The sequence below is a fragment of the Desmodus rotundus genome, chromosome 5, assembly GCF_022682495.2.
Source record: "Desmodus rotundus isolate HL8 chromosome 5, HLdesRot8A.1, whole genome shotgun sequence".
NCBI lineage: Eukaryota > Metazoa > Chordata > Mammalia > Chiroptera > Phyllostomidae > Desmodus > Desmodus rotundus.
This window is the reverse complement of record NC_071391.1, coordinates 106318521-106332854: the sequence shown is the minus strand read 5'-3', so window position 1 is coordinate 106332854 and position 14334 is coordinate 106318521. Positions and strand designations below refer to the sequence as shown.

The 14334-nt window shown below is 44.1% G+C and overlaps 1 protein-coding gene across 1 annotated transcript in view; it reads right to left on the bottom strand.

The window, feature by feature from the left end:
• The window catches only part of POLR1A (RNA polymerase I subunit A), an 83764-nt gene that overhangs the window by 65381 nt on the left and 4049 nt on the right, over nt 1–14334 (bottom strand). The window contains exons 2-7 of the mRNA XM_024558484.4: nt 13005–13209; nt 11930–12079; nt 5936–6043; nt 4923–5008; nt 4727–4827; nt 207–293 (exon numbers count right to left, since the gene is read on the bottom strand). Coding sequence (XP_024414252.2) covers nt 207–293; nt 4727–4827; nt 4923–5008; nt 5936–6043; nt 11930–12079; nt 13005–13209 — 737 coding nt within the window. The remainder of the gene's footprint in view (nt 1–206; nt 294–4726; nt 4828–4922; nt 5009–5935; nt 6044–11929; nt 12080–13004; nt 13210–14334) is intronic.

Below are 14334 nucleotides of genomic sequence, written 5' to 3'. Positions count from 1 at the left end.
TTCATGGTTAAAGGTGTAAGACCTTCTCCAGTCTATAAAGCATCAATGACAATTGGACCCGGAAGCCCAACCCAAACCTGAGAATTGATTTCAAGAGAAATCTACAATAATCACATTTGGAAAACAAAAGTAATAAGGTGGGGTAAATGAGTTCAGGAAAGTAAAGCCAGAAGACAAAGGGTAATTTCTGTAGGTTGGTACAGCACCTTCATTCTTCCAAAGGGCGCTGAGATGCTCTCGTGCACTGGTGGGTGTCAGGTACCCCCGCTTTCCCATCTGCGCCTCCTCAATTCCTGGAGCAGAGGCAGGAAGTGAGAGCTCAGTCAATTACAGGCACTCCTTCCCTAATGGGATTTATCAAGTCTTCCTCCCCACCCTGCCAAGCCGGCAATTTGATCACAAACAGCAAACTCTGGGACAGCATATTCTCAGCTCTGAATATTCCCCCCCTTAATCTCATTTCTTAAGTCATGAAAACAAAAGAACTATGTATAAAATCAATACAGCAAAGGAAAAAAAAAAATCACATACCGTGCCATCACATTATATTTTATCACAATTACATATTCTTTTCCAGTCCTCTGGTTTAAACAGTGTTAGATAATTGCGTAACGTTAACTGTGGGCTTCCTCTGTACGCTACTTTGTTCAGTGTCCTCTAGTGAGCTTTCTGACATGTTACCACGTAGCTTTTGTCAGGCCGTCAAGTTTAATGACTGCATGATATTCTGCTGAATGTTTTTCTAAGTGATTTATCCACACTCTTGTAGCTGAATGTGTGCACTGAACCCAGGTTTTACTATTATAAGTAACATTGTGATAAAAGAAAAAAAACTGTATGTGCACATGGCTTTTACATGACAGGTTCACAGAAAAAGAAAGATAGATAAATGAGTATGAATACTTTATGAGTAAATGTATATTGAATTTCTTCTTACACGTATCACACTGATGTGTAAGGGCAGATTGATTTTGGTTTCTCAGATCAAGTAAGATCACTCTGGGTACCACCAGCTATACCCAGCATCAGTCAGAGAGTCTGACCTGGGGCTGCCATTGAGCAGGTCAGGCTCCAGGCACTTCGCCAGTTAACAAAGACTTAAGTAATGTGACCCTCTCGGTCAAAACTATCAACCTCTTCTAGGATACCTTCATGGAAATTAAATATTGCTCAATTTCCCCTTTATATGTACTTACCAGGGCAGGAGCTCCATCTAGTCTGTGTCCCTAGCACCTGACACAACGCCAAAGACACTGCGTCAGATACTAAATAGTCACTGGCTTGAATACACATGTTCAAAATATCCTAAGATTATCTATACTTAAAAACCTCATTCTTTTGCCTTTTTCTATAGTTGTAAAATCCAACTTTATTCCACCTTCAATTCTCTAATTAGTTTCTTTACCATCTGCAGAGATGTCACAAGTTCTTAGAGAAGTCTGTAACTTAGATAACAATATATATATCATAATTTAGTTAACTATGCTCTATTAATAGGCATTTAAGCTATTTCTAATTTTAAACTATTTAAAATTGTGGGTATCCTTAGGACAAAATCATTGAAGCAGAATTGCTAAGTTAAGGAGTCTACACATTTAACGTTTGATTCCTATAAAAGCAAAACATTTCGATCAGTTAATGTAACTGAAGGAAGTGGGAGTATGAAATAAAAAGAGGACTTGACCTTCAGGAATACCCAAAGCCTTGTATGTTGAGAAGAAAAAAAAAAAAAAAGACTCCATTGCCCTGGCCAGTGATACTCAGTTGGTTGGCAGGTAGCCCCACAGACTGAAAGGTCACAGGTTCGATTTCCAGTCAGGGCACATACCCAGGTTGCAGGTTCAATTCCCAGTTGGGGCATATACGAGAAGGCAAACAATCCATATTTCTCTCTTTCTAGAGCAATAAAAAAATGCCCTTGGGTGAGGATTAAAAAGAAAAAAGGACCCCATTAACCTAAAGAACAACTTGTGGGCAATTCTTGAGACAACTACCTGAGCTTATTTTCCCAGGAAACAGGCTTGAAGGGCTGAGGAAGATCAGCTGAGGCTGACAGTACTCCCCAGCTCCTTCCCCAGACCTGTCAGGAAGTGAAGTGCCCCTCCCACAGTCTCACCACCAGGAAGACAGACTGCAGTGGTTCAATCACAGGATTTGAGTCAAAAAAGACCTGCAGGAAGCCACCTCGCATGGATGCACCTCTCCTAACAACACACTTCTGCAGCCTGCCAAGATGAAATCTGCCTGGTTGGAAGTTCAGAACATCCCTCACATGTGTTTCATTCAGCTCTGAGAGCTGCTAGGGGCTAACGGGGGATGGAAGGTCAAACACCTAGGGAAAGACTGGATCATAGTACATAGTCTTGGCTCTAAGAATTCTCATTAAAATGCTAGTGTGCATTGTGGGGCTCGAGGAACCCCGTGGGGTATAAGTAGCTTTTCACAAGCTTATGGCTCCCTTCATGAGATGACCTGTTTGTGGACACAGCTGAGGCACAGTCACAACTTGGCTCCCTTTGGTACTGGGGATGTGGCCAGACCCTAGCTCATAACACTCACCTGATTCCACATCACCCTAGCTTATAACGCTCACCTGACTCCCTGGCGTCACTAACCTATGACTCCGGTAGCCTCCTCTGAGAGCAGAGGCCACATGGTCAGTACCGAGCAAAGTACTTGGCACTGTGCTCGGCCCCGATCATGTTTCTTAGCATGAGGCTCAGTCCCCAGAAAGTAAATGCTTGTTAAATACTAAAAACCCGATCCCAGCACCATGGAGGACAACTGCTGATTCCAATGCAGACCTTTGGTGGGCATCATTCATATTCTCTTGGTTGTCATGAGATTACTTCAAAAAAAATGGACTCGACAAAGACATTGAGAGGTTACTTAACTGCTGGACATTTGCCCCAAAGAAATAGTTATCTTCTAGAATTCTGGCCATCTTTGTTCGCAATCTGTAAACATTTTCTAAGGCATCCTACGAGGAAGAGAGCAGCAGCTCCCAACCTGAACAGCTGGGTTAAGCACTATTTATTGGTAAGTGCAGAAAACCCTACCCTGTGGTTAACTATAAACCGTTAAACAAAATTAAACAGGCTTTTTAAATGCAGTGTGGCCTCCTGGATTGGCCTTGGAACATAAAAAGAACGTTACTGGAAAACTTCAAATAAAGTCTATAGTTCCATTAACAGTATGTACCAATGTTAATTTCTTAGTTTTGACGAGTGCACCGTGGTGATCTAAGATGTTACATGAAGGCAAACTGAATAAGGAATACACGGGAAATTTTTTAAAAAGGAATATATAGGAACTGTGTGTACTATCTTTGCAACCCTTCTATAAATCTAAAATTAGTCTGAAGTAAAAGGTTTTTTAAAATGTAACAAACAAGTTTCTTACTAGTTTGTTACTGCTATGGTCTGAATGTTTGTATTCCCCAAATTTCACATGTTGAAATCCTAATCTCCAAGGTAATGGTGCTGGGAGGTGGGGCCTTTGGGGGTGACTGGTCACGAGGATGAAACTCTCATGAATGAGATTAGTGCCCTCATGAAAGAACCCAGAGAGCTCCCCGGCCCCTTTCTCCCATGCGAGGTTATGGGGAGAAGTGGGCTACCCACAAGGGGGTGGGCCCTCACTATACACTGAATTTGCCAGTACCCCAATCTTGGACTTCCCAGCCTCGGGAACTGTGAGAAACAAATACATGTTGTTTGTAAGCAGCCAGTCTGTGGTATTTTGTTCCAGCAGCCCAAAGAGACTGAGACAGCTGTTTCCTCCACGCCTTGCCAGAGTCCTCAAATGTAAAAGACAGATTATGCAACTCGAGGAAGAGAACTTATTTCCCTGTGTCTTCCACATTCTCAAGTTCTGGAATGAAGTTTAGTCACAATATGCTATGGACTTTCACACGTGAAAGTATCACAACACAGAGTTGGAAACTGAAGCTCCAAGAAGTAACCTTCTTGAATAAGGCTGCTTAACTCTAGTCCTACTCATAAGCAGCAGAGCGAGGTGTCGGTCACAGGTTATGCTTCTCCCGCCCTGGCACCTGACTGTACAATGAAAATGAACAGCTCACATCTACAGAGCACATTCTATGTAGAAGGCATAGGTCTTAGGACTTCGAATGAGATATTTATATAGTCTTTACCACTCAAAATAAAAAACAAAAAACACGTTTAAACAAACATGTTTTACAACTAACAAAAATAAAAAAAGCAGGAATACTAAGTCAGTCTCTCAAAATTTTCCTCAAGTACCCCAAGGGCAGAAGAGAGCTGAGGAGGAGGTACCTGACCCCAGGAATTTAGTGGATAGCCAGGAGCAGCCTGCAGGGGGTGCTGATGTTCTCTGACCGTTCACAGTTTTTCTTTAAAATTCACCTGCATTTTACTTCAAAATAAATCCACACCTGTCTGACAATAAAATGTTCCTAAATAATCTGTCAAGTATCTTACTTCTTCCAAAATCTTTCAGTAAACAACCACTGGAAGCAAGAGGTACCTTGTTCAGCCCACAGGGCACTGCCTCCTAATGCAGCCAGCCCATCAGCTGTGTGAGAGGCTGCGGCTGGGCCTCTCCAGCCCTAGAAGCCTGAGCACAGCTCTGCCACGGCCCGCCACAAACACACCACTGAGAAACGTGGCCCAGAGGACCCGATATTCCCAAGGTTTGGGACCCACCTGATGGCCACGCGTGAGAAACATGGCTGAGGACTTACCCAGAGGCTCCGCGTCCTGGTCAGCTTTCCTGTGCACCGTGGCTGGATACGTGACTGTCAGCTTGCTGTTGTGCTCCTTGCGGATAATTGACCGCCCGGTCCTAGACAGGAGGACAGCTGTGATTGAGGAGAGAAAGCCCCCCAACAGGATATTTATTAACAGCTGTGAGTGACTGGCCAGAGCCCGGACACTCACTTGCAGTGGGGACATCGCTTTGCACTCATGTGTGTCCTCCAGAAGTAAGCAATGAGTCTGCTCTTGCTCTCGCAGACATTTTTCACCTGTTTAAAAAAAAAAGGCAAAGAACCTTACAGCGCTGTCTGAAGAGAATCCAGTATGTATTCATTCTGTGATTTTCACCTTTTCTGAAAAACCAGAGGAAGCCACGCCCTCTCTTAAGCAAAAATTTCCACGGAACCCTAACAGAGCCCAGCTCTGCCAATTACTGAGTGACCTCCTTCCTTAGCTTCCTCATTCATAGCAGGCGAATAGGAATAGTAATCACCTCACTAAGCTGCTACTAAGGTGAAGAGATCATGAATGCATGGTGGGGGCTTGGAACAAAGTAAGTACTTAATAAAGCTATTTCTCTTACTTTAATTTAAAACAAACCTCTCTGGAGGCAGCTGGTGTACCCTCCCTGCTGCCTCCCGGGATGGACCTCAGGTCTCAAGAAAAGTACATCCGCAGTTAAGCTGCATAAGAGGTTCTAGGCCTGGCTGCAAGCCAGACCCACGGGCCTTACCTCAGGCCACTTCACTCAGAGCCACTGGTGTGAAACTTGGGCATGAGGTGCATCCGATTTCTAGTTCTGCAGGTTCTTATCGGCATCATTCATTCACTGACCAAATTAATACTTACATAGATGCTGTGCGGGAACAGGGAAAAGGGAGGAAGCAGTAGTTTACAGTGTTACAGAGAGAAAGAAGAAAAGAACAAAGACCTCATTTTCAAAGTGAGGCGGTAAGTGAGAACCTTGCTGGCCGCTGCACCTAAACTACCTAATTTCATCTCATCTCAGCAGTCCTGCAGGCAGGCATCGAATAGGAGGACACGGTGGCTCAGGAACAGTGATGCACCTGCAAGGTCACAGGCGTCACAGGAGGCAGAGCTGGGGTTCAAACTCAGGTCAGCTACGGGAAACCCAGAGTGTGAGTGAGTGTCAGAGCTAACAACCGAGTGTTCCGGAAAGAGGCAGGATAACGCACCTGAGAGCCCTGGGACCCCAGGAGGTTGTTCTGTACAATTTGGGTTGTGTATTGTTCTAATTCTTCCTGGATTTCAAAGGCAGTAGGATCAGCATTTTCTTCCAGAAACTGAAAAACAAAGGAAAAAACATATTATCAAAGTAAAGCAAGTATACAGTTAGCAGCACCATGGGGCCAGCCTCTCCAAGAGTGGGAGAGTTTAGTTTGAGGGGGGAGAAGGAAACCTCATGGTTGCTGTGTCGAGTTCTCAAAACAGCAAGGCTGTTAAACAAAAAATCAAACAAGAGTATCCTGCTTCCAATAATGGTGGGCTAGATCATTCACACCAAACCGAAAACTCCAAAGAGCCAAGGCAGGATGTTTTTCGGATGTTACAGGCCTGAGACAGGAACATCCGAAATCTGGATCTCCCTGAAGGAAAAGAGGAATCTAGGAGGCCAAGGAGCAGGGGGCCCACGAGCTCCGATGCGATGAGGGGCTCCGCACTGCTCCAGGGCCCCCCTCAGGGAAGTTGCGTCCCTCTGGGGGAAGATCCCACAGGCTTCCGTGATGCTCCCTGGAGTTGTGAGACGTGGCAGCACCAGCCTTGGGCTTATTTCCAATTCAGGAATTTCGAACTTTTCATTTTGGTGGCCTCAAACGATGAAGGGGACAGAAATCAAAGCTTAGAGTTAGTGCAAGGATGGGAATCTAACAGGGTACCTTTCCTCCCATATTCTATCCCACAAACTCTGGAAGCTGGGAACCCAAAGGGCTATGCCCTCAGGAACGAAACTGGCCCTTGAACAGAGCCACCTCGATTCCAATCGCCCAGCAGTCCGGTGAGCCACTGGCTCAGAACCTGAGCTACGACAGTCCCAGGCCACCAGGCACACGGCAGGAGCAACAGACACCTCTTTGGAGGAAGGCAGCATCATTCTAGGCCTCAGATTATTTCCACAAGACTTAAGTACAATGACAAACTGTCAAAAATAAGCACACGAGCACAGGAAAGGACAGGGAGTTTCTGGGAGCAGGGACAATGTCCTGACACTGCAGGCGAGTGTGTGGGTGACAGCTACTTTTACCTGTTTGTTAGACTGTATATGTGGCTAATGCATTTCTGTGGGTTTATTTTACAAAAAATGACTTGTAAGTTAGGAGGTAAGCACCACACATAATTTTATGCCAACAATTTTGAAATTTTAGATGAAATGGACAAATTCCTAGAAAAATACAATTTACTCTTGGTAAAGGTTTAAGAAAATCTCCCTGTGCACCTCCCCCACCCCCGCCTCTTTCGGACCAGTCTGATTTGGGATTAACTTTTTAGTTCTGCTCACTGGAAACCTGACAGATGTGGAAATGTCAATTGTGCTATTAGGCAGCACTGCTAATGGCAAGAATGACCTCTCCTGGTTAGACTGCATCTGAACTAGGAAGACTATGAATGAATTATAAACACCGAGTGGGTACTTGGGAACCAGCACCAGAGTGGCCCAGTTTGATTGTGGGTATCGGAGTGAAAGACTGAAATCCCGAGGAGAGTGAGGCGGGCGCCACTGCTCCCACTCGGCCCCTCCCCCACGTACAGCGTCACAGCGCAGCGACCAGCATTACCCCGCCCCGGTGAACACCTAAGGCTCCGCCCCTTAAAGTAACAGACGCGCCAAGACCAACAAACAACAAAAAAAATGGCCCAAATGACAGAACACTTCAAAGCTCCAGAAAAAATACAACTAAGTGAGGAAGAGATAGCCAACCTATCTGATGCACAGTTCAAAGCACTGGTTATCAATATGCTCACAGACTTGGTTGAATCTATTCGAAAAACAGATGAAAAAATGAAGCCTATGCTAAGAAAAACAAAGGAAAATGTACAGGGAACCAATAGTGATGAGAAGGAAACTGGGACTCAAATCAATGGTATGGACCAGAAGGAAGAAACAAACATCCAACCAGAAAAGAATGAAGAAACAAGAACTTGGAAAAATGAGGAGAGGCTCAGGAACCTCCCGGACACCTTGAAACGTTCCAACATCCGAATTATAGGGGTGCCAGAAGGAGAAGAGGAAGAACAAATAACTGAAAACTTATTTGAACAAATAATGAAGGAGAACTTCCCTAATCTGGCAAAGGAAATAGACTTCTGGGAAGTCCAGGAAGCTCAGAGAGTCCCAAAGAAGCTGGACCCAAGGAGGAACACACCAAGGCACATCATAATTCCATTACCCAAGATTAAACGCAAGGACCTACATCCAAGATTACTGTATCCAGCAAAGCTATCACTTAGAATGGAAGGGAAGATAAAGTGCTTCTCAGATAAGGTCAAGTTAAAGAAGTTCATCATCACCAAGCCCTTATTATATGAAATGTTAAAGGGAGTTACCTAAGAAAAAGAAGATCAAAAAAAGGAACAGTAAAAATGACAGCAAACTCACAGTTATTAACGGCCACACATAAAACAAAAACGAGAGCAAACTAGGCAAACAACTAGAACATGAGGGTTGTCATTAAGGGAGTGGGAGGGGGAGAGGGGGGTAAAGGTACAGAGAATAAGTAGCATAGATGATAGGTGGAAAATAGACAGGGGGAGGGTAAAAATAGTGTAGGAAATGTAGAAGCCAAAGAACTTATAAGTATGACCTATGGACATGAACTATAGGGGGGGAATGTGGGAGGGAGGGGGGAGGGCAGGATGGAGTGGAGTGTGGGGGGGAAATGGGACAACTGTAATAGCATAATCAATAAATATATTTAAAAATAAATAAATAAAAATTAAAAAATAAAATAAATAAACACCGAGTGGGAAACCACAGCTCTGAATTTCCCTGGGGCTAACTAGGCATGTCCTTGAGGGTCTCTGGAAGCTGAGGCCACAGAACTGTCACAAAAGATACTGATTCCTATTCGGGGCCTGGGGCTCCTAGGCCAGGGTGGCACCAGGGTGGCTCCCATGTCCACTGGTGTAATCTCACTCTTGCTCTGGAACTTGGAGAACCCAAGAAGACTACACTTTGGCTAGCTGCGAGAACACCCACTGAGGGGAAACTGTCTGGTAGCAGGCTGCTGGGTTACTCTGTCTCCAACAGTGCGGGAACTCTTCCAGAGCACCTTAAAGAGAGTGGAAAGAGAGTTCCTGACCTCCTTTCACAAGGCCAACCTAATCTAGATAACCAAACTCAAAGGACAATAAAAGAAAGGAAATTCACAAACCAAAGTCATTCATGATCAGAAGCGCAAAATCCTAAGCAAAATATAAGGAAATGAAATCCAGCAACATATTACAAAGGCAAATTATCAAGAACAAGGAATCCCAAGAATCCAATTTTAGTCTAACACGAGAAAAAGAATTGAGTAATTCACCATGTGACCTTGTTAGAAGAGGAAAATTATCAGAAACTTTCAGTAGGTAAAGAAAAAGTTTTTGATAAAATTCAACATTCAACCATCTTAGCAAAATACGAATAGAATAAAAGTTCCCTTAATCTGATAAAAAAAAAAAAAAACCTCTGTAATAAAGCTCAGCCAACATTATGCTTCCTGGTGAAATGTTGAACTGTTTCCCTGTTTGTTTTTTTTTAATATAACTTATTTTTATATTGTCACAATCTCAAACTCACAGAAAATTTTCAAGTACCTGCAACACAGCTTTTTTCCTTGAATCGTCTGAGACTAAGCTGCTGACCTGAAGGCTCATGCGCCCAGGCAGTCAGGGGAACACTCCTACGAGCAGGGACACTCTCTAACACGACAATACAATGAACAAAAACAGTGAATTAACACAGGAAATTACCACCACCTAGTCCTCAGACACCATTCAAGTGCTGCCAACTCTCTATGTCCTTTATAGCAAAGAGACCCAGTTCAGAGCCACCTGTTGCATTTACTTGTCCCTTCTCTTTGTCTCTTTCAGTCGCCTACTCTAACTTTAAAGACTTGAGCACTTTGTAGAATTAAAGGTGAGTTAAATCTGGGTGTGACTGCTGTCTCCCCGAGGTCACACTCAGCCTGTGCACCTCGAGCAGGAAAATTCTAAATCTATGCTCTCGTTCTTCTCACCGCAACCTATCAGGGGTGGCATGATTTCAATCTGTCCCACTAGCTGACGTTCACTTTGGCCTCTTGACTAAGGAGGTGACTGCCAGACTTCTCCACTGTACTCACTCTCTCCCTCCTCTTTGTAATCAATAAAGATTATTTGTGTTGGGGGGAGTACTTTGAAACTTTCAGTTCATTCATTCATTCCTATCAGTATGAACTCTTGAATTTCATGGATTTCCACTTTATTCACTGGATTTTAATAGTGTCATCATTCACTCTGATGCTCAAACTGTTCTAGATTTGGCCAGTGTGAGCCCTCCCAGAGAGTTCCTGTGTCATTCTGACACAGAAAGTAGGTCTTTCCTGAGGCCACAGAAAGTAGGTCTTTCTTCAAGTACCTACTTGCTCATGATATTGCAGTTCATCTTGTACTTTCTGTATCAGTCCCAGAATCAGCCACTCATCCAAAGAGCCCTTTTAGTGGAGAATGGTATTCAGGAGCCAAGACATAGGCACCAGGTGCCCACATTGCTAAGACCACTCCAAGACCCTCTCAGAGTCAGAGCTAAGGAATATATGTGCGCACATACACCCACCCTTCGCACTAATACTTCCAATTCCATTCTAACATGACAGGATTAATCCTGGGTCTTCTCTCATTCATATATTTGTAACTTCCTCCTCTGGTAGTATGAAATTATCCTTACTATTTGCATTTATTTGATCAATCCCACTCCCTGTTTGTAACCACTCTCCCATCACTGCTGCCACCTCCTCCTGCGCACGACCCCCTCCTCACTCTATTTGGGTCTCATATCCCGCACCAGGCTGTCCAGCCTAAGTACCTTCTAACCTGACTTGGCTGCTCACTCCCCCTGCTGAGCCTTTACCCTGAATGTACTCCTCACTCTGTCTGGACTCTGACATTCCATGCTGGGCTGCCCGCACATGCAGAGACGTTCTCTACCCCTGAGTGCTTCTCTCATCTTGCTTGGGCTGACAACCCACACTAGGCCACACCTCTGAGTAGAATCCTATGTGCTCTGCCCACTTAGGGTCTTTAAGACTGAATTATTCAGGAAAGGGAAGGGGACGAGGGAAGATGAAAATTTTCCCTTTGTGAGAAGAAACAAGACAAGGATGCATGCTACCCCTTCAACACAGTAATGTAGATCCCAGCCACCAAAATAAGGTAAGAACAAGAAACAGGACATGTAAGGATTGAGAAGGAATAAAACTGCTGTCATTCACAGGTGACGATTGTGTTGAAAATCTAAAAGAATGTACAGATAAAGTACCAGAATTGATGAGATGCTTTTGCCAGGTTGTTGCATACAAAAATCAGTATACAAAAATGAGTAGTATTTTCATCTACAAACAGAAAATGAATTTTAAGTAAGATATTTATAATAGTACCAAAAGTCTGATACAATTATTAATCACAGAGAAAAAAAAGGCTTCATAACAGAGTTAGATTACTACCCAAGTAATCGTACTAAGCATTACCAAGAGAACCTTAAAGATAGCATTTACCTCCCAGAATGATGCAATACGAAGTATCTTGTACCATGGAGGTTGCATTCTTACCAAAGTGTGAAATTAGTAAGGAAATAATCAGACAATTTCAGAATGTGAGAAAACCTACAAAGTGTTAAATTCTTCAAAAAAAGTCACCATCATAAAAAAGAATTTTCTATATTAAAACATCCTACATTAAAAGAGACCAAAGAGATGAGTCTTGAGTCCAGGAAAAGCAAAGCTCCCCAGTGGGTAAAATGGTATTCCTATGTTGTTTTCATTAACATTTCTTCAATGAATCTATGGCTTCATGTTTTCACACCTGGAGACAGGTACCCAGTGAGAAGATGTAAGACCCAACGCTCTGGTGACTGTTCCTAAGGACAACACACAAGCAGCTGATTCCCACCCCCTGGGCCTGCCTCATTTCAGGGACAGCCACCACCCACCTACCCTGCTCAGGATTCTCTCCAGCTCGTACACGGCTTGAAGGGCTCCGACTTCCAGCACTCTCAGCTGGCAGACAAGGAGGTGAATCACAGCCCGGGGGCAAGTCAGCATGTGGCAGTTCAAACAGGAGCCGCGGAGCAACAAGTACAGTTTCTGAAGAGAAGGAGTAAAAGGAAGCAGGACATTTAGAAACAGATGGAGTAGCCAGGACGATTTTCAATGTACTTCCAATTTTTATTTTAAGGAGTCAGTTTGTTCCCATAAGAATTCCTCTTCCCCTATGTACCTAGAAAGGTCTCTGTGACCCTAAGAACTCGATAAATATTCCTCTACATGTTCTCTATGATTTCATTTTAATCCATTAAAATTTGGAATTTACTTGGGGTCTGAGGCAGGGAACTACCTTTATTTTATTTAACTAAGTACTGAATACTCGATTTAGTCAAATGTTTAACATTTAACTAAATACTGAATACTAGTCAAATATTTAGTATTTAACTAAGACAATTCTGTTTCTTTGATATGATTAACAGGCAAAAATCATGTCCCTGTATGCTATCACCTGTAGAGCTTAGAACAAACCCTGGGGGCTAGGTAAGCAAGTAGGGCTCTGCACAGGAGCTTCACTCTTGGCTCACCCTCGGGTCTTCCAGGCTTTGCTGCTCCTGCCACCAGGCAAGAGCCTACGAAGTCACCTGAACCTGAGGGAGGCTTGGAGAACTCCAAAGGCCCCTCTACTGCCAGGGCGGCTCCACCTACATTTCGGTAGGGCGTCAAGCTGCTGAAACAAATGGCACAGGGGATGGATGGATGCTTTCTTCCCCGCCTGTGAATGGAACCAACCTGTGGCTCCTCTCAAATGGAACCAACGGACATCCATTTAGTTAGAGCTAGAGGCTGAGTTGAACATACTGGATTTGGCTCCTCGAGGTTTCAATCTCATAATAAAGAGCATTTTAACCCAAAGTGTCGGGAGCTAACCTCCTCAGCCCCCTCCCATGGGGAGAAGGGCAGCCTCACAAGTCCCACTAGCAGCCCTGAGACCCGCGCATCCAGGGCGGTCTAGGGTAGAACATACGTCGAAGAGGAGAGGATTGTACACAGTGAGCGGGAGCTCGATGTGGCCCAGGTGGCCGGAGCAGTGGTTGAAGTCCTGCACGCAGGTGGAGCAGACCTCTTTGGAATCCGCAGGGCCCAGAGCTAAATCGTACAGGCCGTTGACTGATGGGTTCCCCAGGCTGTCCAGGTACCGAGGGTTTGTGATGGATTTAACACTTAACTTCCTAAGTAGATAAAAAAGAGCAAGGGAAAACTTAGGTTACTCGACTTTGCAGTAAAGTGATGATTTAATGTGTCTCCTCAGACACACTGATGGCTCTGGAGGGCAGAATCTGTGTCTACTGTGCTCACTACTGCAGCTCAGTACTTCGCAATGAGACTGCACACAGCAGTTGCTCAATAAATATATGCTCAAAATATAGGAGTGGTGAAATCACTGAAAAACAGACTTAGTGCAAATCTTGTAATGAGTATATTAGAAGACTTTTAAAAAGAAGTTAGCCCTGGCTGGTGTGGCTTAGTGGATTAAGCTCTGGCCTGTGAGCCAAAGGGTCGCTGGTTCTATATCCAGTCCGGACACATGCCTGGGTTGCAGGCTGAGAGGCAACCCATTGATGTTTCTCTCACATGCTGAGGTTTCCCTACCTCTCCTTCTTTCTCCCTTCCACTCTCTCTAAAAATAAATAAATAAATTCTTTAAAAAAAATTTTTGAAAGCCCTGGCCAGGCAGCTCAGTTGGTTGGAGCGTCATCCAGATATGCCAAGGTTGCAGGTTCAATCCCGGGCTAGGGTACATACAACAATCAACCAATGAATGCACAAATAAGTGAAAGGCAAATCGATGTTTCTCTCTTTCTCAAAACAATTAAAAAAATCAAATGCTTTGCAAGCAGCACTTGGTCTTGATTTAACCCTCTGAGACAGGCATCACTACATGCATTTTCCAGAGGGGGAAACAAACAGGCTCTGAGTAGCTCGGTGATCTAACCCAGGTGACACAGCCAATGGGGGGCGAGGGGGGAGGTGAGGGGGTTGGGGAACAGGGAGGGTATGGGCCAGATCCAAAGCTCACAAGTTCAGTAAAGGGAAGGTGACTCAATAATCCCTGTACAGTAAACTGAGGCACAGTAAACATAAATATGCAAACCTTTGAGAACTATAACCTGCTTTATTAAAGATTTCATCACAGTATTTTATGTTTGTTTTAGAGAAGGCACCCACAGGGTGCCTAACTACTTTTTACCAAAATTACACCCATGCCAAGTTTGCTTTTTCACATTCTTTCTTTCTGATTTAGGAAATAAAGGTATGGACAAAGAAACCATCCAAAGCTCACAACCTAGACAACA